We start from the raw sequence: 26,334 nt of genomic DNA, 5'->3' as shown, positions 1-26,334 counted from the left end.
AGACCATAATATCTGAATCTTTATAAAACTTAAACGCTCTGTTTTACCAGCGGGAGAATTGCATGCCTTTGAACTGAGTGGAGCCTAATGCTAATGGTAATACACACATGCTATAAAAACCCAAATACACCTCACTATAAACCAGCTGTCACATCAGTAGTTGAGTGCGTACCACTACACACACACACAGGAAGCGACTAGACTGCAGTGTTTTAAAGGAGCTGGGAGCTGATTGGTCAGGAAGGAGAGTCAGACGGAATTATAATATATTAAACACTAGAAACACTATTAAACACTATTTAAAAAAAAAGTCTTAACTAAACTAAATCAATCAATCCAGAATGTGTCATTGTAGAAACTACTACTTAAAATACTTAAAATAAAGTGATTTTACTGAGCACATTTATTAGCAGCACATCTTATCTAAACTGCATGGCTGTATTATTCATACCACAAAAACATAACATACAGATCAGATCAGTATCGGCCTATACTCAGCATTAGGAGGCTCAGCCTGGATTGGAACATTCCTACAAATTAGTATGTTAATGCATATATCGATGCAAATGCATGTATTTATTTATATATAGACATATATTAATTATACGATCATGCTCCCTCACGCCCCCACTGGGTGAGAATAGTGTTTCTATTGATGTTCATTTACACTGTTCACCTAAACATGCAGTGATTATGGTAACAGCATTAAATTAAACACGTGATTGTTCAGTGATGTGAAAGACATCTGCACATTGTTCCTTCTGAAATCAAGGAGTAACTGTCTCTACTCTGAAGGCTTTCTACTACGTTTTAGAGCATTGCTGTGCATTCAGCAACTTCAGAGCTTTAGTGAGGTCAGGATGCTGCATTATCACCACCCCACCTCATCATTCCCAACTCTTCCCAAAAGTACTAGATGGAGCACCATAGTGTTTGACTCATTGCTTTTTCTTTATTTGTTTTTGATGACTGTAAATCCGTAAATCTGGTGTCAACTAGAGGAGGATGGGTTCCCCTTTTAAGTCTAGGTTCCTCTCAGTGATTCTTCTTCTTGCTCTGAGGGAGTTTTTCTTTGCCACTGTCGCCTCTGGCTTGCTCACTGGGGACTCGAACCCAGCTCTCTGTACAGAGGCTTTGTGCCGGTGCCAGAATAAAGAATCTTCAGGGAAAAAATCGAATGTATTTACAAGGTGGTCTAAGGATAACTAAGACTTTTGTGTGCTGGGAAAAGTAAAAGTTACATTTTATAGTTTTTTTTGACACATTATTTTCACGCTATTCTCCAGGACAGTTTGTTGACAAGGGAACAGTTGTGTGATTAATATATAGAAGACCTACATGAAAACAAAGAAAGTAAAAATGTATACAGAAAAGTCTAATTGAACCTAATCATGTCCATTTTGGCTTCTTTCAGGTGGTTCTGTGAGGGCAAAGAGTTGGAAAACAGCCCTGATATTCAGATTATCAATAATGGCGAGCTGCACTCACTGATTATTACAGAGGCTTTTGAGGAAGACACAGGGCGCTACTCCTGCTTTGCTTCCAACTTCTGTGGCACAGACTCAACGTCAGCAGAAATTTATATTGAGGGTAAGTAATATTCTTAAGATAAGGGATCAATAAAAAACAAACTAACTAACTAACAAACAGGCCAGTACTTATTAATATGAATATTTAGTAAATTAATATAAAGATTTCTTTCTGTAGGTGCCACATCATCTGATTCTGATGGAGACCAGCCTTTCGAAGCACAGTGAGTCTTTCATATGTAGTCGCTGCCAAGCCAAAACCTCTATTAGCTTCTAAAATCTTGCAACATTACAGAGGAGGAAATAATCTTAATTGTCACTGGGGGTCCATGGACATTCACTGCAGAGCATTTCTATTGGTCCATCCATCATGAAATTGAGACACAATGTAAAAATTCCATGATGAAGAGATGCACAGCAGTACAGAATTGACCCCCTGAATTTCACCCCTTTGCCGTTATACTAGGTTTGGGTATGAACAATAAAGCTATAAGAATTTACCTTTTTAATTAAATGAATTAAAATGGAACAACAGTTAACTGAAAGTGCCAGAGCTCTATATGCATATACCAGCTATAAAACACTGATCCAGGCTCTTTTTCCCCTCAGAATGCACAAACGAGCTCCACAGCCCACTGTGACTAAAATTCCAGAGGTCCCCATTACATCTCCTAATGTTGAAGACCCCCTAATATCACCGTGTTTAAACCAGTCAGCATCATCTGAAACCTTCTCAACTCTGCCCAGTCCTACAGTCTCTACCACTATAGCTGATGGAGTAGACACAGAACCTTCCCAAGAAAACTGCTCTGAAATACCTGTCCAGGAACCATCACCCATACCACCATCTCCCCAGATAATTCCCACAGGGCCCAGTGGCCAGTCAGTTGATATTTCAGCGACACCCGAGCTTAGTCAAGAAACATCTAAAATTCTGTCAAAATCTCTGTCTACAGCTCAGCAAATTGTTATTGAGGTAAGAACGTACATTCTTGACATCAAAATAGGGTTGTTCATTAAATTCAGTATGGGGTAGATTTACTAAGTGCAGTCTATGACACTTTGTTCTGGTAGGAGTGGCTAATGTAGTTGGATAATTTACTAATACAGTTAACAGTGATGATGAACAATGTTCTGATTTTTATTACAAAATAAAATAGACAAAACATAATGTGGCACAGTAGACACTCCCAAAACCATATAATACTGTTTCATAATACTGTTTGCTATTATAATTTCATCATATAATTTTATAATCACAGCTGGGGAGCTTAATACCCCTCTAGCCCACGCCTGGCAATAGGCATGGTGCCAATAAGTTCATGTATATTTGAGAGTCTTATTCTATTGGCAGTACTTATTTACAGGGACAAGCTGTGTGTGTATTACATCTGTGTCAACAGTGGGTGCAACTTAAAGTAGCTAAATGCATTCATTAGAAGGTGCGACCACAAACATTTGAAGTGTATGTATCTATTGTAGTACAACCTATTAACGATACCTTTTTATATAAAACTACTTAATTAATTACTGATCAACAAAGCATTATTTTTGTTTTTTTGAATGAATAATATAGTGAGAAGCTCATTAGTGGAACTAAATAGAATGAGTAGTTTCTAAGGTGGCATTGTTGTTGAGTTGAATTGTCTTGATTACTCTGAGTGGTTTTCGCTGATAAGGAGTCATTTTTAAGAGCACCCTAATTATTAGTTCACTATTGCATATTGAATAACTTTAATTAATTGACTCCTCAATAAATAATAGTAGTGACCGTGGTGATAATGCAGCGTTTGTTTGTTCCTGCTTACTCCCTGCATAGTTCACTAATTACTGTGAAATAGTATTATAAAGTATTACTCAGGCTTTTCTTTGAGCATCAGTTGGTCGTTCAATATGATGTAGTGGTTGATTCATTGAAATAATGTCCTTTTCATAGCAGCGTCTTTATATAAGCACTAGAGGGAGTGTTGGATCTATGTAGAAAATTTGAAACGTTACAATTTTTAATTCTTACAGTGTTTACAGTGTTTACAGCATTTACGGCGGCGCAAAATAATGGTAAATCTGCCCCTATATGTCCACACCATTTCTAAATCAAGGTTATTAAGAAGGAGTTTGATCCCTCTTTACTGCAGTAACAGTAACATAACTTTTTTTTCAGTAGATGTTGAAACATTCCTGTGAGAATTTGATTGCATTCAGCCATTAGCTCATCCCAAGGTTTATATGAGGATTAACTAAACTACATGTGCACAGTTGATAGCTTTTCCCAACTAGGATTGGCTGTCGATCTCAGTAAGCTACGGCTTTTGAAGGATTAAATTGGTTTAATGACCAGGAAGAAAGTCTTTGTTCACTAGCAGCAAGTCAAGTCTTTATCAGTATGTTAGTAAGCCAGGATTTACAGTGTTGGGGGAAACTCCCTCAAGACTCAGGAGGGGAACCCATCTGCCTCTGCTCAATGTATAGAAAAAGAGATAACTAACTTTTTTTTGTTTTAGAACCAAAATGCCAATTGTTACCCACAAGGTTTAGACGGAAGACCCATAATGGCAGCACCTGTTTTTACAAAGGTATCGTATAGACACTCATTTTAACAAATGAACACATTACAGTGTTAAAATGTCGCCCTTGAAGTTTTGTTTCAGACATATGTTTATCATGAAGTTATTAATCACTGGTAATGCACACCAATAATGTCCATGCTTGGAACTTCCATTACTCATTTGCATCTCATCTGTGGACGCTGTATAAATGTAGTCTATATTTAATATTCTAGTTTCCCAAGTACCTAATTTCACTTGAGGAATGTCTGCAATAATGTTATGTGCAGGTAATTAAGCAAATATAAGTTTATCATATTAATGGACAAGATATATACAGTATCATACATTCAGGATGTTTTCCTTTAAGATTGAAAGCTTTAAATATTAAGCTTTAAATATAAATATTAAATTTAAGCCATCATATGTAAAATTTCCTTTTCTGTTGATGTGTGGAACAAATCTATACTGTATATAATTGTATTTTTTATTTGAACCCATAAGAGAAAATGTATAGACTGCTAAATAATAGCTGATAATCGCCATAATCAGATGTAACTTAGTAGCTTTATATATTGTATTCATGTGATAAATGTGTATTAAATTAATGTGTAAATGAATATGAATTACACTTTAATAAATAAATTTATTTGTTTGTATAAATCAAATTTGCCTTTATAAAACTCATTAAACTCATAAAAGATATTTAAATACTTTTTGAAGATTGTATACTAATTATTGTACATTTTTATTCAGACTCTTCAAGACCTTCATGCTTTTGAGGGTCAGCTGGTGGTACTGGAATGCCGTGTTAAGGGAGTTCCTGCGCCCAGAGTAGACTGGTACAGGGAGGGGATGCTCATTGAGGACTCTCCTGACTTCAGGATCCTGCAAAAGAGTATGTCTAATTTTGATGTGGGTTGTCATATGCATGCACAGGCTGGGGGTATCAATGATGTAGTGAGTTAGAGGTTCATGCCCAAATGTTTGTGGACACCCCTCTTAATAAATGCATTCAGCTACTTAGCTATAAGTTACACCTATTGCATTTACATTTACATTTACAGCATTTAGCAGACGCTCTTATCCAAAGTGACTTACAAAAATGCTTCACTGTTTACTCAAGGATAACCTCAGCTAGTTTGAATAAACTAAAATTCAAATATACCTCTAATCTTAGACCCTACTAAACACAAGTCAATATGGAGACCATAATACTCTACTCTGTACTCTCTGAAGAGGTGGGTCTCTGCTGTTCAGACACCCAGGGGAAGCTCATTCCACCACTTTGGTGCAGGACAGAAAAAACCCTGGACGCTTGTCTTCCATGGATTTTGAGGGATGGCGGGTTGAGCTGAGCCGTACTTGAAGCTTGAAGGGCTCTTGTTGCGGATCGGCTTTTGACCATTGCAATCAAGTACGGAGAGACTGGTCCATTCTGGGCTTTGTAGGCCAGAGTCAGGGTTTTGAATCTGATGCGGGAAGCAGCTACAGGAAGCCAGTGAAGAGAACGTAGCAGTGGAGAGACATGGCTGAATTTAGGGACATTGAAGACGACCCTTGATGCTGCATTCTGGATAAGTTGCTGGGGCCTGATGGTGCGCAGAGGGAGACCAGCCAGAAGAGAGCTGCAGTAATCAAGTCTTGAAGTGACGAGAGACTGAACAAGCACCTGGGTGGTCTCTCTAGAGAGGAAGGGTCGAATTTTCCGGATGTTGTAAAGTGTTGCGGACAAAGATGTTCATTCATTGCTCAAGTCATTCTTCCAATATCATTTTTAAGCTAATAAAAAGAGTTTATCCTGCTTCTGTTGGAGTAACTATCTACTGTCCAGTGAAGACTTGTGCTGCCACTGCTGTTTTGACCACACCTCTTTTTCTGTTTTACAGTTCAGCTACTAAGATGGTCTAATCAAGTAGTCAGTTCATGAACACACCCCTGTACCATGTCTGATTTAGTTCTGAACATACTGGGAACATACTGACATTTAGATTATTTGCTGGTATTTTATCAATTTTAGTCAATGGCTTAACATCAGTTGAATATATTTCATCATTGTGCAACACCATCTGCAGGATCACACCACTGTCATATTAAAGTTTTGGAAAAATGTTTTTCCATTTGTAACATAATTGGAAACTGGTAGTTTTTATACTGTTTCAGATTTTAGTTTACTAAATAAACGCCATTAAATAAATAATGGCCATTAACATGTTTCTCATTTTTCTTGCTTGGTTTGGAATTTTAGAGAATATATGTACTCTGGTTATTGCTGAAGTCTTTGTTGAAGATTCTGGAACATTTACCTGCACAGCCAGCAATAAGTATGGCACAGTCTCAAGTGTTGCTGTATTGACGGTAAAAGGTAACTTTTCAGTTTTTTATTTTTATGTATTTAATTGTAATTTTAGAATTATGTATGTTATGTTTGTATGCATAATTGTCAGGCTGATCTGACTGTCAACATATGATATATATATCTGTCAATTTAATAATTTTAAATGAAAAAAGCTTATATTTAAAGCTTATATGTACATCTTTGTGTACATATTAGTTTTGGGTCACTCATTTTATACTGATCACTGTTCATTTTATCACATAAGGATTTATATGTAACTGTGAACATTTCATATGGTTTGTGCACCTATAGACAATGATAATAATGGCAACCACAAACAAAACTTAAGCACTTCAACAGCGGATCCCTGTCACCACAAGGTCCTGGAACCAGACCCCATCACTACACCTTCAAAATGTAAGCTAGAGACGTCTATAATTTAAAAAATTATAAGATCATTTTATTATAATCTCTATAATTACTTGATCAGGTGTGTTAAACAAACTGGGTTGAAGTAAAAAAAAAAAAAAAAACACCTGGAAATTCAGCTACTTTCTCCACAGTGTGGTAATTGTTCTTTTTGTGCCAATCACTAACATCTGCTTTGAGATCCATTTTCCACACATTGAACAAGACTATACTGTACAACCTTTTCTCAGTCTATGAATGCTGTTTCACACCCAACAGAAATGTATAGCCTGCTAGCCTGATCATCATTGTGCATCTGCAGGAGCATTAAAAAAATGCATTACTAGAAGTTAACTAGCGCAGTGGAGCAGCCACAGCTAACTTCGCTACTTGTGTTTCATAAAATCATTGGTGTATTTATGACCAATGAGTGATGCCTTGGCAGTGGCTTGCAAGTCTTTTATCTGCATATCCCCTTTTAGTCAAGTTCATGATTAGCTTGTGAATGCTGCCTGGTCCACTCACCCTCTGTATAGCACTGAATCCGGAGGAGAATATACCATGTTGTTTGTTTGATTTGTTGTATTTAAAATTGGTTTGATGGGTGGACACATTTAGAATGACTTTAAATTGTAATTGCAGACCCTTTTTGTATTTTAGTTACAATAACAAAGAAGTGTTTATAATACACAAGTTCATTGAGCCATTTTAAATGAGGGAAATGGTTGAAAATGGTTTAAGAAATAACCTGAGGAATCTCTAGTGACTAAAATGTTGCCACCCCCCCAGATCCCCTGACATCCTGTCTGAAGACTACATCAAAAAAAACATCAGAAAAGCACAATGAGCCACAGTCTAGCTCTCGAGTGGGTCTCAGAGTAACCTTTAAACTGCCTAATGAGGAGGAATACAACACTTATGAAGACATATCGCTCAGTAAAGGTCCCCCACCAGTGCTGACTAAACCCAAACTGTAAGTAGTGTTTCCTTGAACTACAGTGAATCAGACAATGCAACTGCGGTATAAATCTGGTTTCAAATTTTGATCTAATTTCTGTCTTTCTTTGCTTTGTGTTTGAAAGTAATCCACTGCAGCTCCAAATTCTTCACAAGCAAGTACTTTTGGAGCAGCAACAGGAGAGTGTTCCTCCAAGCCTTGAGTTGTCTCAGTTAGACCAAGAAGGTCTTGATCAGTCAAACACATTGGTCTTCACTCCTTCACAGCCACTGCTATCAGCACCAAAACAAACACATCCGCCCTTAATGAATACTGTTCCAGTGCCGCAGATGAATCCCCCACCCATTCCCTTCCCAAGCTCTATTCCTTCCCCCCATTCATTGACTGATCTTGTTCCCTTGGCTGAGGACAGTCCATCCCCTGCAGTCTTTTTTAACAAACCGCCCGCACCACAACAGAATATGTCTCTTAACTCACAGTTTAACAATGTCCCTATAAATCTTGGCCCTTCCACACAAGTACCGCAGATGATTTCAGGTCCTGCTGCCCTAATGCCCAAACTTAATATGGAGACAATTCAACCAATGCCCCAAGTCAGATTAGCTCCAGTATCTCCTATCTCCCATTTAAATGTGATGTCTACCACTCTGCTGTCCCCTCTTAGCCAAACAGTGCCAGACACAAGCCCTCTTACAACTATGCCTCAACCAAATGTGGCTTCAACAATCCAGCCTCAACCGTCCAACACTGGTCTGACAGCCAACATAAATATGACTCCTCCCGTTCATTCCTCTCCTATAACTCCACTAAACATCACTCCTACCACTCAGATGAAATCAGTCCCCATTACTCAAGTTGACACAACGCATTCCACGCTGTTAAGAAATACTACTGAAACTAAGTTTCACAGCGTTGCAGTGAATCAACATAGCACAGAACCAAAATTGGTGGAAAGCACAAATTCTCACGGTTCAACCAATATGCCACTTATGAACATCACTTCCTCTCATTTATTACAAAATGCACCTGTATCTGTTCTGAATGCACCTCATATCTCCACTGCTCAGACTCCACCACTCTGTGTCACTTCAATCTCAAGTGCCAACTCTGCACAAACATTCAGTTATACCAGACCCAAGGAATTTATTGCTGCCCAAACACTCTCACCCGTGAGGAGCCCTTCACCACCTCCATCCCCTGCTATACCAAAATTCCCCAATACTACCAGGGATTACGCTTCCTCCAGCAATCAGTGTACTCCATCACCTCGGGTTTTCCCGACCAGACTTCTAGAATCTCCAAGCAGCCCGCCATATGTCTCATCACCACCTTTGGTGCCTCCTGCTTTGCTAAATCCAGTCTTCGTTTTAAGGCAATCTCAGTCACCACCACAGGCCTCCTCTCCAACCTCTAGTGGCTCCACATCTAGCCCAATCCAGGACCCAGTGGCCTTCCTCAGCTCTGTTCTACCTTCTTTGCCAACTTCTCCTCCAACCAATGCCATGGGACTCCCCATGAGGGCTCCTCCTAGGTAAGCCTCATTATTAGCCTCCAATCTCATTAATGGTTACTGTATACTCAGACTGTCTGATGGAGAGATAGAATGTCTGATAAAGTCAGTGGCTATTGCAGTAATATGAGAAATGGTGGATTATGATTAAAATGCATTTTTGATTCTGGATGGAAAACAAGTACAGATTTATAGGTCTCAGTCTTTTCTGAATTTTCTTTTATGACAGAAGATGAATAAAAAAATAAAGAAAATATCGAAATAGCTATTCTCAGGTATCGCCCAGGCCTGGTCTGCCCTTCATTTACAATTGTGTTACATAACATAATATGATTGGCCAGTCCAAACCTGATCTGTCACATATTACCCTACACCCTAAAACAAAAACATATTGTTGATTTATAACATTTTATTTAATGATTTATACGATTTTTACATTTATTTTTGTTTTCATGTCTGCTGCCAAATACAGTCAGGTGTATGTGTATTCTTCCAGCACTCCTGAAGCCAGTTTTAAAACAGGTCACTATGGGTCAAACAGCAATCTACAGCTCTGAAGAGTCTCAGCAGAGCTAGCAGGGAGCATTCATCAGTCCACATGTTTATGTTACCTTAGAATGAATAACGTGGTTCAAAGTTGATCTGGTCAGGCCTTCAACAAGACACCTTTTTTGCCATTTTGTCTTGTTTATGGTCTGAGTTGACAGTAACCTGTGTATGTAGACAGACAGACAGAGTGCCTGGGATTATTATGGTTCTGGGAGTGTTTTTATAAGAATGTCAACTTATGAAATTTTGTCTTATGAAATTTTTCTTGTTGGCTGTTTGATCACTCTTAGTAGAACTGATAGAGTACAATTACATTTGTTGGTTTTCTGGCACGGACCAGACTTTTAAGCACAGTCCACATATTCGAAGTGAGGGCTTCAGAAACACCATTCCAAAATGTTAGCCTGCCTTATCTATTCCACAACCACTTTGTTGTTTGGGGTCACTGTTCCAAGTCTCAACCGTCTAGCTGATGGTTTGAGGTTATGCTGAAGAATTCCGTGGTAATCCTCCTTATTCATTATTTCATCCACTTCTTTGTTTACTAGTAGCAACACAAGCCCAGACAATGACGCTACCACTACTACCACTGATTAACAGTTGGTACAGTGATCTTGAAGTTGAAGAATGACTCACTATTTCACCTCCGAACATCTTTGTCTCATCCGACCTTTCTCCAGAAAGCTTTTACTTTGTCCACATGGTCATCTACAGTCAACAACTTTAGTCAAGCTTAAAAGCGTTGATTTTGGAGCAGGGACTTCCTTTTTGGGTGGCAGCCACTCAGTCCTTTTTATGTGACGTAACTGTGAAGCAAAACCTGCTTGACTGTGGACTCTGGTGTTCCAGCAGTTTCAGTAAAAGGAAGACCTCTGTGGTTCTTGGGTTTAGGTCTACTTCCAGATCATAGCAACGTGGCTACACCTTCCAATCATTTGTACTTACGCTTTACCAATGTACCATATGTTGGTGAATCCAAAGAGTGCTTTCAAACAAACTCTTTTTGCATGGACACAGAAGATACCAGCTGTAGTCAGTCATGATCACTAACAGGAAGTCAGGAGGCCTTGGCCATGGCAAGTTAAAATGCATTTTTTACTCTGAGCAACACTAAATGAATAATCTAAGTTGGTGTCTGTATATTTTGGACCTTGTATGTAGGCGTAAGGAGTTGAAAACACCCATATTACCATGAGTGTATGTCAAGTTTTAAGCACAACATAAAACATTCTTTTGTAAATTCTACTTTTTTAACTCTTAAGTGTAAATTCTTAAGGGTTTATTTCTCTTTGGATGCACATGGATTACTGTACTTTTACAGTTCCTTGTGCCAAACCCTTTTTTTATTTGTATTAGTCATAACCAAGGACCACCTGTCCTTATATATTTTTGTGACACCCTGCAGTACTGCTTGTTTTTTGTTTTGTTGTTGTTGTTTCATGATGGTAAGGTGGTTGTTACCCAGTCTACAAGCAGGAGAGCATCAGTGCTCTAATATTAGACACAGCCAGTCTAATTACGTCACTCTGACTCACCACGCATGTAATGTAATTTAAAACTGCGGTCTGTAATGACACATTCAGCGTAAAAACTCATTGATATGATAATGATATATCAATGATACAAATATTATTAATTGTACATCCTGTACAGTTTAAGGAATTTAATTAAACCCTTTTTTATTATGTGTTTAGGCCTCAAGCCACGCTAAGGAAGAATCACAGAAGTCCTTGGTCCAGGTCAGATGAAGAAATCTATGACAGCAGAGAGTGTATCTTACATGAGGCTGAGAAAAAGCTGCAGTGTAACAATGAACTTCCTCATTATGGACAACAGGTAAAATTTCCAAAATGTATACAGTGAATGAATTGAATTAAAACAAAAAACTTCTATTCTATTAATCAATTGATCATAATTTATTTGTATAGTACTTTTCAGACAAATCAAATTCAAATTCAGTGTTTTACTAGTGATTTACAAAGCATCAAACAGGGATAATGGCAAGAATTCCCTACTAAAAAGACAAAATATGGATAATAAAAGTAAAAAACAAAAATTATATAAGCAATAAAAAATTAAATGTGACATTTTGCAAAGATGTAAAATTTTATTGAAATAAAATGTTTTTAAAAGTGAAATTGATCAGTAATATAATACAGAAATAAAAAGTTGAAAGTAAATTTAGAACATAGCTGAAAAGCATAACAGTTTTTTATAAAATGCTACATAAAAGCCAGACTGAATAATTAGATTTTTAATATGCATTCAAAAATGTCAATATTTGCAGCTCCTCTAACCTCTACTGGAAGGTTGTTTTTGTCCTGCACTGGGGAACTAACAGAGAAGCACCAGAGGATCTGAGCATTTTGACTGAGAGGTAATCTGGTACAAGACCATGTGGTGCCTTGAATACTAATAAAATAAGTTTAAAATCAATGTAAAAACAGGTAGTCAGTATGAAAACTTAACTTAAACTTAAATAGGCGTGATGTGCGCTCTCTTTTTGGTCTTAGTCAGCACTCGTAGAGCAGAATCTTAAATGAATTGTAACTGATTAGCTGTAGTTTTTGGTAGAACAGAAAGGAGAGCATACTGTAGTCTGGCCTGCTAGTTATAAAAGCATGCATCAGTCTTTCTGTGTTGCAGAAACCTTCAGTATCTCTGTTTTGTCCTGGTTCGGCTGTAAAATAAAATCAGACTTCCAGGCCTTTAAATGTAAAATACAGTTAAAAAATGCTTCTGTCAGCTCAGGATAGCTGTGAAAAGCTGTGTCTTCCCCGTAGTGTCATCAGCATCAAGAGATTTTGCTTCCAGAAACATATGAGGAAAACCAGATAAAACAAGTTCCAGACAGGCTCTGTGCTGTGATTTGTCCTAAATCCTGGATTTTGTGTTTGAATTTAATTTATCTGATTAAAAACCAATTTCTCTAAAGTTATGTTTACAATTGGGATATTTAAAATTGGACTAAAATTGCTAGGTATTATCCAACTATCCAGGTTCCCTTTAGTTTCTGTTTTAAAATCAATGAGGAAATCACTAAGGATAGCGTCATGGATCATAGATCATCTTTTTATGGTCATAGTAAAGACAAGTGCCAACATCACTGTGTTGGTAATAGTTTTAGAATGCTGAATCACAGTGCTCTGGCTTACTATAAATGGTTAAGGCTTCTTTACTGTAATAAAAGTTCATATATGGAGGATCGTAGTTAATGGCATTTTACTGTAGTATCATACTGGGTCAGAAAATAGTCAAATTAGTTTAAATTATGAACTGTAAATCAGTTGATGTTTATTGATATGAGGTTGGCTGACAGTAGAGGTCAGTAAAAAGGAAAAAACGTAATTATTGTATTGTATTATTATAAGAGTGAGTCAAACGTAAAACATTGTATCTTTTAATTGTAAGTCAAGGTCAGTCTTCTAATGTCATGTAGCCTTGATTTAATGAAGATCTAGAGCATTATGAGTAAAAGAAGCCAAGTAAAAAATCGGCCTAGTGATCTAAATACACTGAATCAAGTTATTCTCATCCTGATGCCTGGTCCTTTTCTAATGTTTCTGAATGTAATACATGAGTTTAGGTCTCCATCATGTTTATTGTTTTTTGTTGTTGTTGTTGTTGTTGTTGTTTTTTGTTGGTTTGACAGGTACCATGTGCAAAAACATGATTCCTTGATGCCAGAGTTAGCTAAGTTGACTTACTTATGATTCCAATATATAGTGTAAACGTTTCAAGATGCATCACCACCTTTGTGGAGTGGAATTACAAGTCCAGAGATCAGAGATCTGGAATTCTTATAAATTATATGATAGATAAAAATGCATGTTTTTAAATGATTTGAACGTTTGCAACGTGTCTCAGCAGCATTGAGATTCAGTTAAAAGTGAAGGTGAAAGCAGGTGCAAACCACTTACCCTGGCAATAATACACCCAACTGTTCAGCTCAACTTAACACCTTAAACTTTAAACATGCATTGTCTGAAAGTTTATTTCTATAAATCAATGTACAAAATAAACAAAACATATATCTAGTGTTGTATACTTGTACTTTCGTGCAGAGACGAAAGTGAGGTGGAGATTTAGAGTTGTTGTTTAATTCGTCTGTGCCGGAGCTCTAAGTTCACAGTCTGTTCTGCAGGCTGCTTAACCCCTTGGGGACTTGGGGGCCCCAGTATTGTGTCTCAGTACACAGCTTTATAGTTGATTTACAGCTACACCTACACCATCTACGACACCTACACCTAGTCACCATCAGATCATACTGCATTATCACACATGTTAACAAATGTGTTCAACACTAGTATTTGAACAGCAGTGAAAGATAAGAAAGACTCATTTGGGATTGTACACAGCACAGTACTTTATTTTAGTGTTGATAGTGTTGAGGGCTTTACCTATTGTGCCAGAAGAGAAAGGGTTGAATGAAAAAGACACTGTGTCTTACAGCATGAAGGTGTATCTATTACATTGCGAGGTGCTTTCATATAAAATGATCAAATAGTCGTCCAGCCACTGCAAAGCGATTATTTGTATAATATTTAAAAGGGTCACAGGGTGTGGGTGCTGTGAGAGCTCACTGATTGGTGATATCACATACTGAGTGGTATAAGAAATGGCTAGGGATAGCTGCAGGATAAGAGATCTGCTTGAGTCTTTCTAAATAATCTGGATGAATCAGTCTACTAAATGTGCCTGAAGACTGTCAAAGGATCAGAGACGACCAGAACACGCTCAGCATCGACTGTTATGATTCTCCTAAAGACCATTCACTGGACTTTGTGCTCTCAGATGTGAGACTTTATCCTCTAAATGTGTTGGCTCCTCAGTTAGCTGGAACACATTCTGCGCTGTGTTGCTTTGGTATATTTGCTCTCTGTACTCTGTACTAAGTAAATGTTCCCTTGCAGTCCCCTTGGGTCTGGTGTTTCACATGTCTACATCATTCATTAATGTGTTTGTCCCAATAACAATCACAACTGTGTGCTGCTGTGTGGAGGTTGTGTGTTTATGTTCATCACCATCCATCCCTATCCCTCATAGAAGCTGTCTTATGGGTGGGAAGCAAGCAGACCACCTGGACCAAACATTCCAACTGCAACTATCATTAACTATGATGAGGTACAGAGGATTTTCTCTATTGCAAGTACTGCTATGCTGAGTAGATCCATTGAACAACTACTTTCAATAAAACACCAGCCTTTCTACTTTAAACAATCTGTTAAACTAATATAGTGCTTCAGCTTTTTTTCGGCTAATCGAATTTGCATGGACTATCAAAGTTCATAGCTGTATCAGAAGTAAGAACAAAAAAAAAACATAATAATTGTTATTGTTATGTTTGTGCACCAAATATATATTTTCATATATATCTTACATTTTAATCTCTTAAGTTTCAAACTGCACAAAATACATAATATTACTGTTTGTTCCTTAATCAGATGAGGGTGACCATAAGTCATTAAGTTTAACTGTCATGAAATTAGATTTGTTGGTTGCAAATGTAAGTGTTAATTTGTCTTAAATTAAATTATAAATGATTCTACATTCTAATGATTTTAGAATGTAGACAACTGGAATCATGTCACATGTGTTGGAAATACAGGGACTCTTTTTTTTTTTTTTTAGAAATATTTAGAATAGGCAGACATAAAAATGGGACATGCATTCTAACTCATTTTGATATTCTGATATAAGAGAAATATTGTTTTATTATTTAAAGATAAATAGTACATGGAAGTATAAGTATAAATAAAATAAGAAACATTTTTTGTGATAAGTCTTTAATTGGTCCATAAATATTGACCTCAATTGCTAGTGCATTTAAAAAAATACATTTATTTCTTGAAAAAAATATTTTCAATTCATAATTGCATTCAAAAAGGTATTTTAAATCCATTACATGTACAGAGACATTTCATTATTTGGTTTTATTATTATTATTATTATTATTATTATTATTATTGTACTAATTTGAGATTACTGATTTACTAATTTCTGATTTTATGAGCTATAGAACAGACTGATCAAAAGTAAAACCAAAAAAAAGTCTTGACTTGTCATGACATTCAAATAATACAGTTTTTTCACTTTTAAAATGAAATTCTAATAACGAATGAACATTCACAATATTCTTTTTTTGGGGTTGCATTCATTTGTGGAACAGTCCATGTGCAGTTAAATGTGATATGTGGTCGTCACAATTATTTGTGTATCTCCGAAACATTTCCCATGCTAACTTTGTCCATTTGTTCACTCCGTCTACTCTATCTAATCAGGGTACGGTTGTTTTGGTTTCCCAAAAATAAATCATTATTATGAGCAGTGTTTAGTGTGATGCTCACTCAACCAGTTCAGGAAGATTGTTGTGCTGAGATGCTTTTGGGGCAACCAGCTCACAGTGCAAGAGAAGCTTTAACTAATGTCCTTCAACACTGCAACCCCTAATAAAGGCAACTGGGTGCGGGGCATGTGTGTTTACTCTCTCACTGTTCATGTTCGCTCACTAGTGTGTATGCGTGTGTTCACTGCATGGATGGGTTAAAGAGGGAGGTGAATGTGATTGACTTGTTTTATGCGCTCAACCAGTGAGTTCAAGCTTTACAAAAAAGCATGTACATGTGCAGCTCAAGCGTAGGTGTAGTTGGATCCCAAAGGCTACATTTTTCCTGGCAGGATTAGAAAACTTTTGCTTGAATTTTAAAACCTTTAAAACCTTTTAAAACCTGTTGGTTTTAATTCATTTGCTTCAAGGTTTGAATATATATATATATATATATTTATCATTTTACTTTTGAATCTGTGGAAATGGGGGGGGGGGGGGCTGTGTAAAGAACATGTTGTAATTTCTAAACAGTTAATGCAATGTTGTTAACACTCTAAGGCTTGTTACACACTTATGCCTATTACTCAGTATCTACAGGGACGTCTGTACAAACTGAATGGGCTGTTTAAATGTGCTGAAAAAACCTCCCCCAGGTGTCTCAGGTGATAAACCTCACATGAGTCTGTGTTTGTCAGCAATTTTACCTTCCATCAGGCCTATTCGTCTAAGTCCACACAGAACCGTAGACTGTCATCTTTCTTGGACCCCTAGACCATCAGGTCTCAGCACATCACTAGAGGTGAAGGCACTTCAGTGATGTCCATTGCCAGCATCTGGCTAAGCTCTTCCCTCAAGGCTGTAAAGAAACACAAGTTTTAAACATGGTAACTTGTGTGTTCGATGGCCATCCCTTTACAAAAAACTGTGTCCCACAGTGTGATTTGACCCAGCCTCGTCAACATTCCCTCATCTTCCACACAGTGACTCATTAACACTTCTCCTTCTCATTTTTCCTTTTGCCCTGGCATCACCAGACAGTAAGTTTTCTGTCTCTATGTTCTCTTCAGCAAACTTTGTCATGCTCGCTAGCTTCTTCCTCATTTGGAGGCCAAATATGACAACATTCTGTGCCCCCTCTTCATATCCCAACCCAGGTTGCGGAAGCATAGAGAATTTTCATATGTCTGTACTATACAACCCATTTGAAGAGTGTGAATCCCAGTGAGGCTTGAGGTACATATATATCCTAAAATGAAAAACTGTATTTACTTTGGCAGATGAGTAATAAGAGGCAAGACCGTGGGTTTGTCTGTGGCACTGTCTGCAGAAGGGAAGCTATATGATATCATTGGACGTTGCTGGTGATGTCACTGACCATTGTTTCTGGGGGGTTTTCTCGGCTAATCAGTTTGGTTAAAAGTGCCAGAGGCCTTTCATTCCTTAACTAACTTGCCTAGGGAATGAAATGAGAAATAGAAGAGACCACAAGTCATGTCTTGGGACAGCACTTCTGTCTTCGAGACAACAGTTCTGTGCTTTATGTGATTTATGGCTGTACAGGTACTAGATTTATTTTATACTAGAAGACCTTTAGCTTTTAGTGAAGAACCATGATGTACTTGTATGAACCTGTTGCCTAATGCATGCATGTCATATAGGTATGATCTTATTTTATACTTATTTTATCTTATATAATATTTATATTATAAAATTGAGGAGGAGCTAAAAAGGAGCAAAACAAGACTCAATATATGCTTAATTCCTTAATGCTTGTAGTTTTAATGCATGTTTAACTATATAATAATAATTACAGTTTTAAGTACATTTTGTTATTAAAATAATACAGCCACAAAAATGATGCAAGGTGTACTAAAAGATACCGTGCTGCTAAACTCTTATTTGCATGTGTACTCTCTGAAAGTCATAATAATAAAGATTCTGTTTACAAATTACATCATTTAACACTTAATAGCTAAAATCACTTTACAACTTTGTTGTATACTGGATCTCTAAGATGTGAGGTAGTAACAAAACATGTATTTTTGGGTAAATGTGTTTTGTATAGTGTAGCAAATAAGCTCATACTGTATTAGTTATATTATAGCTCTACAGAAATCGTCATCCATCAGTATCAGTGAGAAGTGAGAAGTATTTCTGTGTATGACTCTTGGAATTGTAAATACAGACCCCGCTTAGGTTATTTACCAGTACAATTTTTTAAAGAAATGTTATGTCCATTTTTGTAATTAAAAAAAGTCACTGAAAATGAAAGTATTTACTTTTTCCATTCTGAAACTTTTAATTGTGAATCTAAGCATGTTTTGTTAATATGTTATATATTCTAGGAATACAAGGTCTCTAACTTTGAACAAAGGCTGATGAGTGAGATTGAATTCCGGCTGGAGAGAACACCAGTTGAAGAATCAGACGACGAGATTCAGCATGATGAAATTCCTACAGGGAAGTGTATCGCTCCCCTGTTTGAGAAGAAGCTGAAAAACTTCAGGGCTATAGAAGGAATTCCTGTCACATTTACTTGTAAAGTGGTTGGAATTCCCATACCTAAGGTAGGCAGTTCTCAACTTTTACAGTGTATAACAGACATCAAATGGGCATTGCCAAACTTGTGCCTGGCTATATTTTAAAATATTACCATAATGGACATACAAATACTGATTGTGATTTTGCTCTGTCATTAACTGTAGGTCATGAGACTGGTATTTGTTTTTCTGAATTTATTTTCCTCTAAAATAATTGAGTGCAAAATTGGATTGTTTTGTTCCTAATGTATTCAATGCACTAAGAATTAGTAATCTATCATACTGTGTTATGCAGCTGCAATCAAAATGGTTAAACCCTCATTGCAAGATAGTTTGATTAGCAAAATGTACCAACTTTCAGCTGTTTACAAATAAACCAAAAAAACAAGAACAATTTAAATAGCTCAACACAACTAATATAACAAATTCAACACCAGGCCAATGATCCCATGTATACATCAAAGTCCACAAAGGCTTGGTTTCTGGAAGATTTTGGAGTGGTCCTCATAGTCCTCATAGTCACCTGACTTGAACCCTATAGAAAATCTTTGGTGGGATTTGGACTCCTTGAGTAGGATTCCTCAGGAATGCTGCCAGAAGCTGGTGCATGGCAATGCATCATCTTTGCAGCAGGTCATAACAGCAAAACGGTGCTTTACTAAATACTCAAGATGCTTGTAATGAAGCAGAATTAATTAAAAAGAAAAATAATAAATAATAAAAATAATAAATCTAATTTGCAATGGAGGAGTACTTTTAACTGCTACTGTATAGATTACCCTCTTTTATCATGTATACTTCTTTGTTTTACATTGGTAAAAGTCTAAATGTTAGCAAGTAAAAAGGGTGCTTTTGTACTTTCTTTTCAGGTATACTGGTTTAAGGATGGAAAACAGATCTTGAAGAAAAACAGCCACTACAATAGAATAAGAGAAGGTGATGGGACATGTTCTTTATACATAGAAGCTGTTACTAATGATGATGATGGCAATTATACTGTAATGGCAGCAAATCCTCAGGTAACAACAGACCCTTTAACAATTTGGATCCCAACATTACCAGCTACCGTGAAGTCTAATCTGTCTATAAATATTTTTTAGGGAAGAATGAGTTGTTCAGGTCATTTGATCGTGCAGTCAGGTCTAATGCGAAACAGGCCCATGATTCATTCTCAGAGGTAAGTTACACAAAGATGTTCTAACTAGCTTTTATTTACTTCCAATAATGTAGGCCAGATATACTGAATAGGATAAACAGACACACATGATAGAAACAGATAAACATGAGCCTTTTGGAACAATACCTAATGCCAGGTGTGGGCTAGAGTGGCAACGCCCAGCCTGATCTATCAAAGTATTGTAAGGGAGAGGCAAGATTACCAGCTACACACTTTGATGAAGGCTCCTAGTCTAGAGATGTCACAAGGTCAAATCCACAGCTTAAAGTGAGCTGCACAACATGCTCAAACAAAACTGTAAGAGTGGTTGGTATAAAATTCTTAATCCCCACAACAAGCAGGGGAAGTAGATCTACAGGCTATTCCACCCTCTGACGGTCAGGGGGCATTAAATAGAAACTCTTTTTTAATACCCTTGATTTTGGAAGAAACAATAAATGAGCAGGACTCTTAATACTTTTGTCCAATGAGTGTACATAGTACACTGGCGTCTGCTGGCCAATGCCTCGGAGCTGGGTACACAATGCTTTTTTTTGAGTGCGTTGGTTGCCTGGTTATGTTGCATCGGCAACAGTTTGAAAAAGAGGCGATGGCAGGTTGCACACGTGCCAGAGGAGGTGTGTGTTGGTCTTCACCCTCCCAGTGTTGGGAGCATTGCATGTAAAAGGGGGAGAATATGTATGGGTTGGGTAATTGGTGATATGTGGCTTCAACAGCATGGCAGCTATTAATGCAACAGTTTAGGCTGATCTATGTAATAATAAACTATTAAAATGTAACATTTTTCTCATTTACCGCAGGGTACGAACCCGTGTCAAGCAGGTAGAGGAGGGAGAGCCTTGTGAGGAAAGATTTTTTCGCCCCCACTTCTTGCAAGCTCCTGGTGACATGGTGTCTCATGAGGGCAGGCTTTGTAGGTTAGATTGCAAGGTACTTTACACATTTAAAATATGAACATATGCAAAAGTGCAATTTTCAGATTCATTTGGAGTTCTTACAGAACTTCTTTCTTCAAATCAGGTAAGCGGTCTGCCCCATCCAGAAATTATGTGGCTGTTGAATGGAAAACCAATACGTCAAGATTTGACTCATCGGATGCTGGTGAGAGAAAATGGGATCCACTCTCTAGTTATTGATCCTCTCACAAAAGATGATGCTGGAACATACACATGTATTGCCTCCAACAAAGCCGGACAGAGTTCAATCTGCCTCATACTCAGTGTTGTTGGTAAGACTGAAATCACCTCAATTTGTGTATATCCACAAATGCACAATAATCCAATAATCTTTAGACCCATGAAAATAAATCTACCATAGGAAGGTGTGTGTGCATCAATTTAAAATTCTCTGAACAGTAATTGCACTCTTAAGCCAGTTTAAAAAGATCATACCAAAAGATATTGTTTAGTAATAATAAGCAGCATCATTTTTATTGAAAGTGTGTCACTTCTGTTATAAAATATTAATATCAAAATTCTGTTTTCTCACATTAAAGTAACACCCCCTTTCATTCTAAACTCCACCCTGTTATCCCAACCTCTTTCTTCACCGGCCCACCCCGTTTCATCCATTCTCTCCATCCACTTCATTTCAGGCCCTGGCTGTCGGCCTCCCTGGATCCTCCAACCAGCAGCTCATAGTCATGCCATTAGCTCTTCACGCCTCCCTCCCCTCTTTGCTCTAGGCCTTTTGCACAATCTATGCTTTAATATGATGATGAAAAATCGAGATGATGTGATATAGAGTGGTGGCGCACTGTTCCATTGTGTAGCATTGTTTACACACATAATTTTTCTTTCACATTCACATTAACTGTAGCGCATGGGGGTGGATGTATGAGCATCATACTTACTGAATTTGCTCTTTCAGCCACAACCTTCAACCCTATTTACTTATTTCATTCCCATAATCTAATCACAGATGCCACTCCTATTAAAATTTGCATACAATTTTTCAATGCATCACTTGGTAAAATGTTAACTGCTTAATATGAGCACCTGTGCTGGTTGTTTCTAGTCTTATTAATTTTGTTTCCTTCAATATGTCACCTGGCTATAGTCATAAACTTAATGATACCACATGCTTTACATAAACACTTCTGTTTTTTAATTTTCAGAGAAAGAGATAAAACAAGCACCATACTTTGTGGAAAAGTTGCAGAATACAGGCATCACAGAGGGTACACCAGTCCGTCTAGAATGCCGGGTAGTAGGCATGCCCCCACCTGTGTTTTTCTGGAAGAAAGATAATGAGACCCTCTCTGACACCATGGATAGATTCAGGCAAGTCCTCTAAAACCTGCAAAAAATAAAAATAAATCTCTATAACTTAGAGAACAACACTGTGTATACCCATTTTGCCCAGAAATGTAAATATGAGGGAAATGTTTCCTAACTAGATATTTCTTTCTTTAAATCTTCTTTAAGAATTTTATTTTACTTTATATACAAAAACTCATAGTTGCTTGTAATCCTTTAAATCTAGTTTGCACCAAGACACCACAGGATATGGTTGTCTCTTCATTCAGCCAACCAGGAAAGAGGATGCTGGCTGGTATACAGTGTCTGCAAAAAATGATAGTGGTATCATTTCATGTACAGCCAGACTAGACATTTATGGTGAGTAAACCTTCTTTATCTTTGTAGGTTCAGACACTATGTAGTTTAACTTGACAATAATTAATACAGTTGTACTGAACTTTCTACAGAATTCTGTATGTGTGTTTTATTATAGTATAATATGTAGTAGGGTGAATTGCCCTAATGTGGGACACCTAACCACTATTGGGTCACTATTGCCACTATTGAAAATCAGTAAAATACAAGCTGTGCGGGCATGAGATCAAAATCAAATGTTTTCTCAAATGTCCAATGTTGGATTAGGGTGGAGCATTCTTTTAACAGGAAGCAGCGTTGGACAACATGAGTTTCCTGAATTGGGACAGTTCAAAGACTACTGTAGTCACTGTAGCAAACTATGTGGTAGGGTATGAACTGTGCTAACAACTGTTATTTACATTAGGTATCACTTTACCTGAATGGTCCATTGTAGATGCCTTGTAGATGTTTACCCGACAATCAACTGAATGTCTATTAAATGCAACTGAATTCTGAGCCCTGCACCCTTTTTATGGTTAGGTGTGTGTTGGATTTTAAAGTTAAGGTTACGATTAGTGTTAGGTGCAAGGTTACATTCAATAGACTTGGAGGTCAGTTGCTTTTAAGAGACACTAAGTTCAGTGTTAGTTAAATATCAGGTAAACATCTACAATGCATCTATAATGGACCATCCAAGTGAAGTTATACCTTAAATTATTTACAGTATTTTAGAACTTTAAGGTCTAGCATGAAGTATATTCAATACTTGGAGGCGACAACATCCCTGGTAAACTGTTATGAGGATTTTAAAACAATTTAACTTTGTAATTCACAGCAGATGGCATAGCTGCATAATGTCATTATTTAAATTTGAGAGAAGGACCACACCCTGAACAGCTCCACCTGATCCTCAAGGTCCAACTTCTTAGTTCAACTGTGGCAAGTAAACTTAGCAGCCACCTCCACCCCGTTTCATCTCAAAGCATGTTCTGGACTAGCAAAGGGCAACTTCATGTCTTTCCAATAAAGCATCGCTGTTACACATATAAAAATAAACATAAAATTAGTAAGATTAGTACGATTTATCCAAAGTCATGTGGGAGCATTTTTGTTGGTCAGTTTGTCAGGACATTTTGACCTAATGCGAAGAACAATTGCCAGGTTGACATTATATCGTCATGTGCTTCCTGTATAATTCGGTAAATAGCAAAGCACTATTGTAAGTCGCTCTGGATAAGAGCGTCTGCTAAATGCCTTAAATGTAAATGTATATCATAAAAATCAGCAAAAAAGGAGACTTAAGGTTTTTTCCTCGTCAGCAGTGAAATGCAAATGCAAAATGCAAAGTCTACTGTAATATGTAAGATCCACACCTGTAAGTCTAGGTATAACACTGTAAGTTATGTGTATGTGTAACAGTTACACATTTAGGCTTGAGTGTTGTTGACCTGAGAAGTGTTAATTACGTTTATTACATTTTAACTTGATTTAAATTTAATTTCTAACTGAACTGTCCCACAATTGCAGATTGTCTGAGACAACTTGGTTGCTGATATGTCTACTGTTAATAAGAGTGAAATCTGCATTTTCTCTTTTGGGTTGTTTAGGACACCCCCTGAGCATTTCAGAGTGGTACTTTGTGAGGATTTAATGTATTTGCTTCACATTGCAGCAAATCTGAGATCTGAAATGCAAAAAATAAATCCCACATTAGGCTTATTCACCCTATATTTGCAATGCCATGGATTTCATTAGGATGTTTTTCTCTATAGCTCCATGGCATCAACAGGTCCATCTACCAATTAGGAAAGCAGCACTTACTGGAAGTCACTTTGCAGCGCTAACTGGTGAAGTTGTCAATAATAAATCAACGTGTCACATGATCAGCAACCACCCCATGATGTTTACCAGCTCTCAAGAAGAACCCTCTCCGGAGAGCGAAGAGCTCTGAATACCACAAGCTTATAATAATTATCAAAAGTGTCATAAATTCAAAGCACCTAAGAGCATCTGATACATTTATACGTTTATTTTTCACAGAAGATGATGATCAGCGGTTGGGTGCCTGTGGTCTAGTAAAAGCACATAGATGTTACATGGACACAACCTTCTCTGCAACTGCATGTTTTGACTTCAGACTGGCATACAGGTACAGATTTGTAAAGTAAAGTCTAATATAAATTATATTATATAATATAGCTTTACGATAGAAGGCCAGACCCTCAAATAGAATAGCGGAGCTAGGACTAGGAGAGACAGGGCTGAGTTAAAAGGGAAAGGAGGTGATTAGGTGTGGTTAATTTTTTAGAAGTGCAGTTACCACTGGGACTCCAGGGCGCTTCCTGTAGAATTCAGTTTACCTTCGCTGACTTCAGGATGTCTGAATATATGAGTATTCTATTCATACATAGTCAGAAATTCATTGATGTCAAATGGCATATAAATGATTATACACAGAAATTAGGTCACACAGACAACACACTTATAGTTAGATTTTAGAACACAGGCAGCCAATGCTTCTATTTATGGATTTCGTATGTATTTATATATTTCATGTGTGCGTTTGTGCAAAACATATATATATTTGTTTTTCTTTCAAGGTTTTGTGTTTGTTCTGTAAAGAAATGGTGAAATTCATCCTATTGCTTTTCAAAGGTTTAAAAAAAATAAATAAATAAAGAGAGTTATAAAAAAACACTCTCAAAGCGGTGTGTGTGTGTGTGTGTGGTGATGGTTTACCTCAAGATATACATTGGAAACTTCTAGATTGTAATATTGCAAATTTATGAAACAAAGCTCCCCGGAGACAGATTTAGTAGTAACTTCAGGCTCCTGCAGATGGCACTGCACAAAAATAAATAAATACTCATAATACACATAAATACTTGCGGGGTGTCTGGCGGGATTCAGTGATTGAGAAGAGCATGTTCTACGGCTTGTAAATGAAAATCGTTTGGCTTCCAGACAGGAATTGCTCCTAGAAGTCAAAGCGCAGGTCTTTCACCACCAATTCACCACCAGGTCCTATCCATCAGTGGCACGCGAGAGGTATTTGCTCACTTCTGCTCATGAATGACGAGAACTTTCTGCAGACTGTAGGGATTTTTGCCACTGCTGGTAGACCTGTATGACCGTACACTTCCATACACCTGCAGAGTCAGCTAATTCCTTTGGTACACTCAAATGCAATCACTCCTTTTTGCCAATCATTAACATCTGCTTTGTGACCTTCGCGACCTTCACTGCACTGTACCTACTCTTCTCAATCTATGAATCCCCTCAGCCCAATAGCCCAGTAATTTGTGCAGGGCCATCTGCAGGAGCCTGAAACTATTTCAGTTGTTCTTATGTCAAAATTTCATGAGTAATGGACCAATAGGAATGCCATGATATTATGTGGATTAAAATCTTCCATTGAAAATTTAGAAGGTTGCTATTTTGGACATGCGTGGTTTTAAAGAAAGGTTTGATATAAATAACAGATTAATGTCCTTTAGGACTTTCCTCAGCAAGTTCTAAAACATTTTTACTGTTGCTTATATGAGTGAGCTACTACACCATACAGTATTACCAAAAGCATTGTCTAATTGCACTTTATGCTCTGGTGGTTTGATTTAGAATGAACTCCTAATGATATTACTGTTTAATGTTTTTGAGGTCATGGCCAGAAACCAAGGTAAGTTTAGTTTCTCTGTCCCGTAAGAGCGGTCAGCTTTGCCTTGAACATTTAACACCAGTTGCTGTTCTAAAGGATGTGGTCACTGACTTTTCATTTGCTATCAACATCAACCATAGATGCAAGTTGTGCTCATTTTCTGTGCACTTTTGGAATAAAAACATGGGCATGTATATTTCCT

General features: G+C 37.3%; 1 protein-coding gene across 1 annotated transcript in view; it reads left to right on the top strand.

Annotated features, from left to right (window-relative positions):
* mypn (myopalladin) overlaps positions 1 to 24,428 on the top strand; it is a 29,960-nt gene extending 5,532 nt beyond the window's left edge. The window contains exons 2-20 of the mRNA XM_072676797.1: positions 1,415 to 1,590; positions 1,708 to 1,753; positions 2,139 to 2,505; positions 4,031 to 4,102; positions 4,829 to 4,970; positions 6,321 to 6,437; positions 6,723 to 6,827; positions 7,608 to 7,791; positions 7,901 to 9,307; positions 11,530 to 11,671; positions 14,882 to 14,959; positions 18,509 to 18,730; positions 19,573 to 19,722; positions 19,804 to 19,880; positions 20,681 to 20,810; positions 20,901 to 21,108; positions 21,997 to 22,162; positions 22,365 to 22,498; positions 24,250 to 24,428. Coding sequence (XP_072532898.1) covers positions 1,415 to 1,590; positions 1,708 to 1,753; positions 2,139 to 2,505; positions 4,031 to 4,102; positions 4,829 to 4,970; positions 6,321 to 6,437; positions 6,723 to 6,827; positions 7,608 to 7,791; positions 7,901 to 9,307; positions 11,530 to 11,671; positions 14,882 to 14,959; positions 18,509 to 18,730; positions 19,573 to 19,722; positions 19,804 to 19,880; positions 20,681 to 20,810; positions 20,901 to 21,108; positions 21,997 to 22,162; positions 22,365 to 22,498; positions 24,250 to 24,428 — 4,102 coding nt within the window. The remainder of the gene's footprint in view (positions 1 to 1,414; positions 1,591 to 1,707; positions 1,754 to 2,138; positions 2,506 to 4,030; positions 4,103 to 4,828; positions 4,971 to 6,320; positions 6,438 to 6,722; positions 6,828 to 7,607; positions 7,792 to 7,900; positions 9,308 to 11,529; positions 11,672 to 14,881; positions 14,960 to 18,508; positions 18,731 to 19,572; positions 19,723 to 19,803; positions 19,881 to 20,680; positions 20,811 to 20,900; positions 21,109 to 21,996; positions 22,163 to 22,364; positions 22,499 to 24,249) is intronic.
* Positions 24,429 to 26,334: the final 1,906 nt, after the last annotated feature.

The sequence above is a fragment of the Salminus brasiliensis genome, chromosome 4 (assembly GCF_030463535.1).
Source record: "Salminus brasiliensis chromosome 4, fSalBra1.hap2, whole genome shotgun sequence".
Taxonomy (NCBI): domain Eukaryota; kingdom Metazoa; phylum Chordata; class Actinopteri; order Characiformes; family Bryconidae; genus Salminus; species Salminus brasiliensis.
Note: the sequence above shows the minus strand (reverse complement) of the source record. Positions and strands in the feature narration are given on the sequence as shown.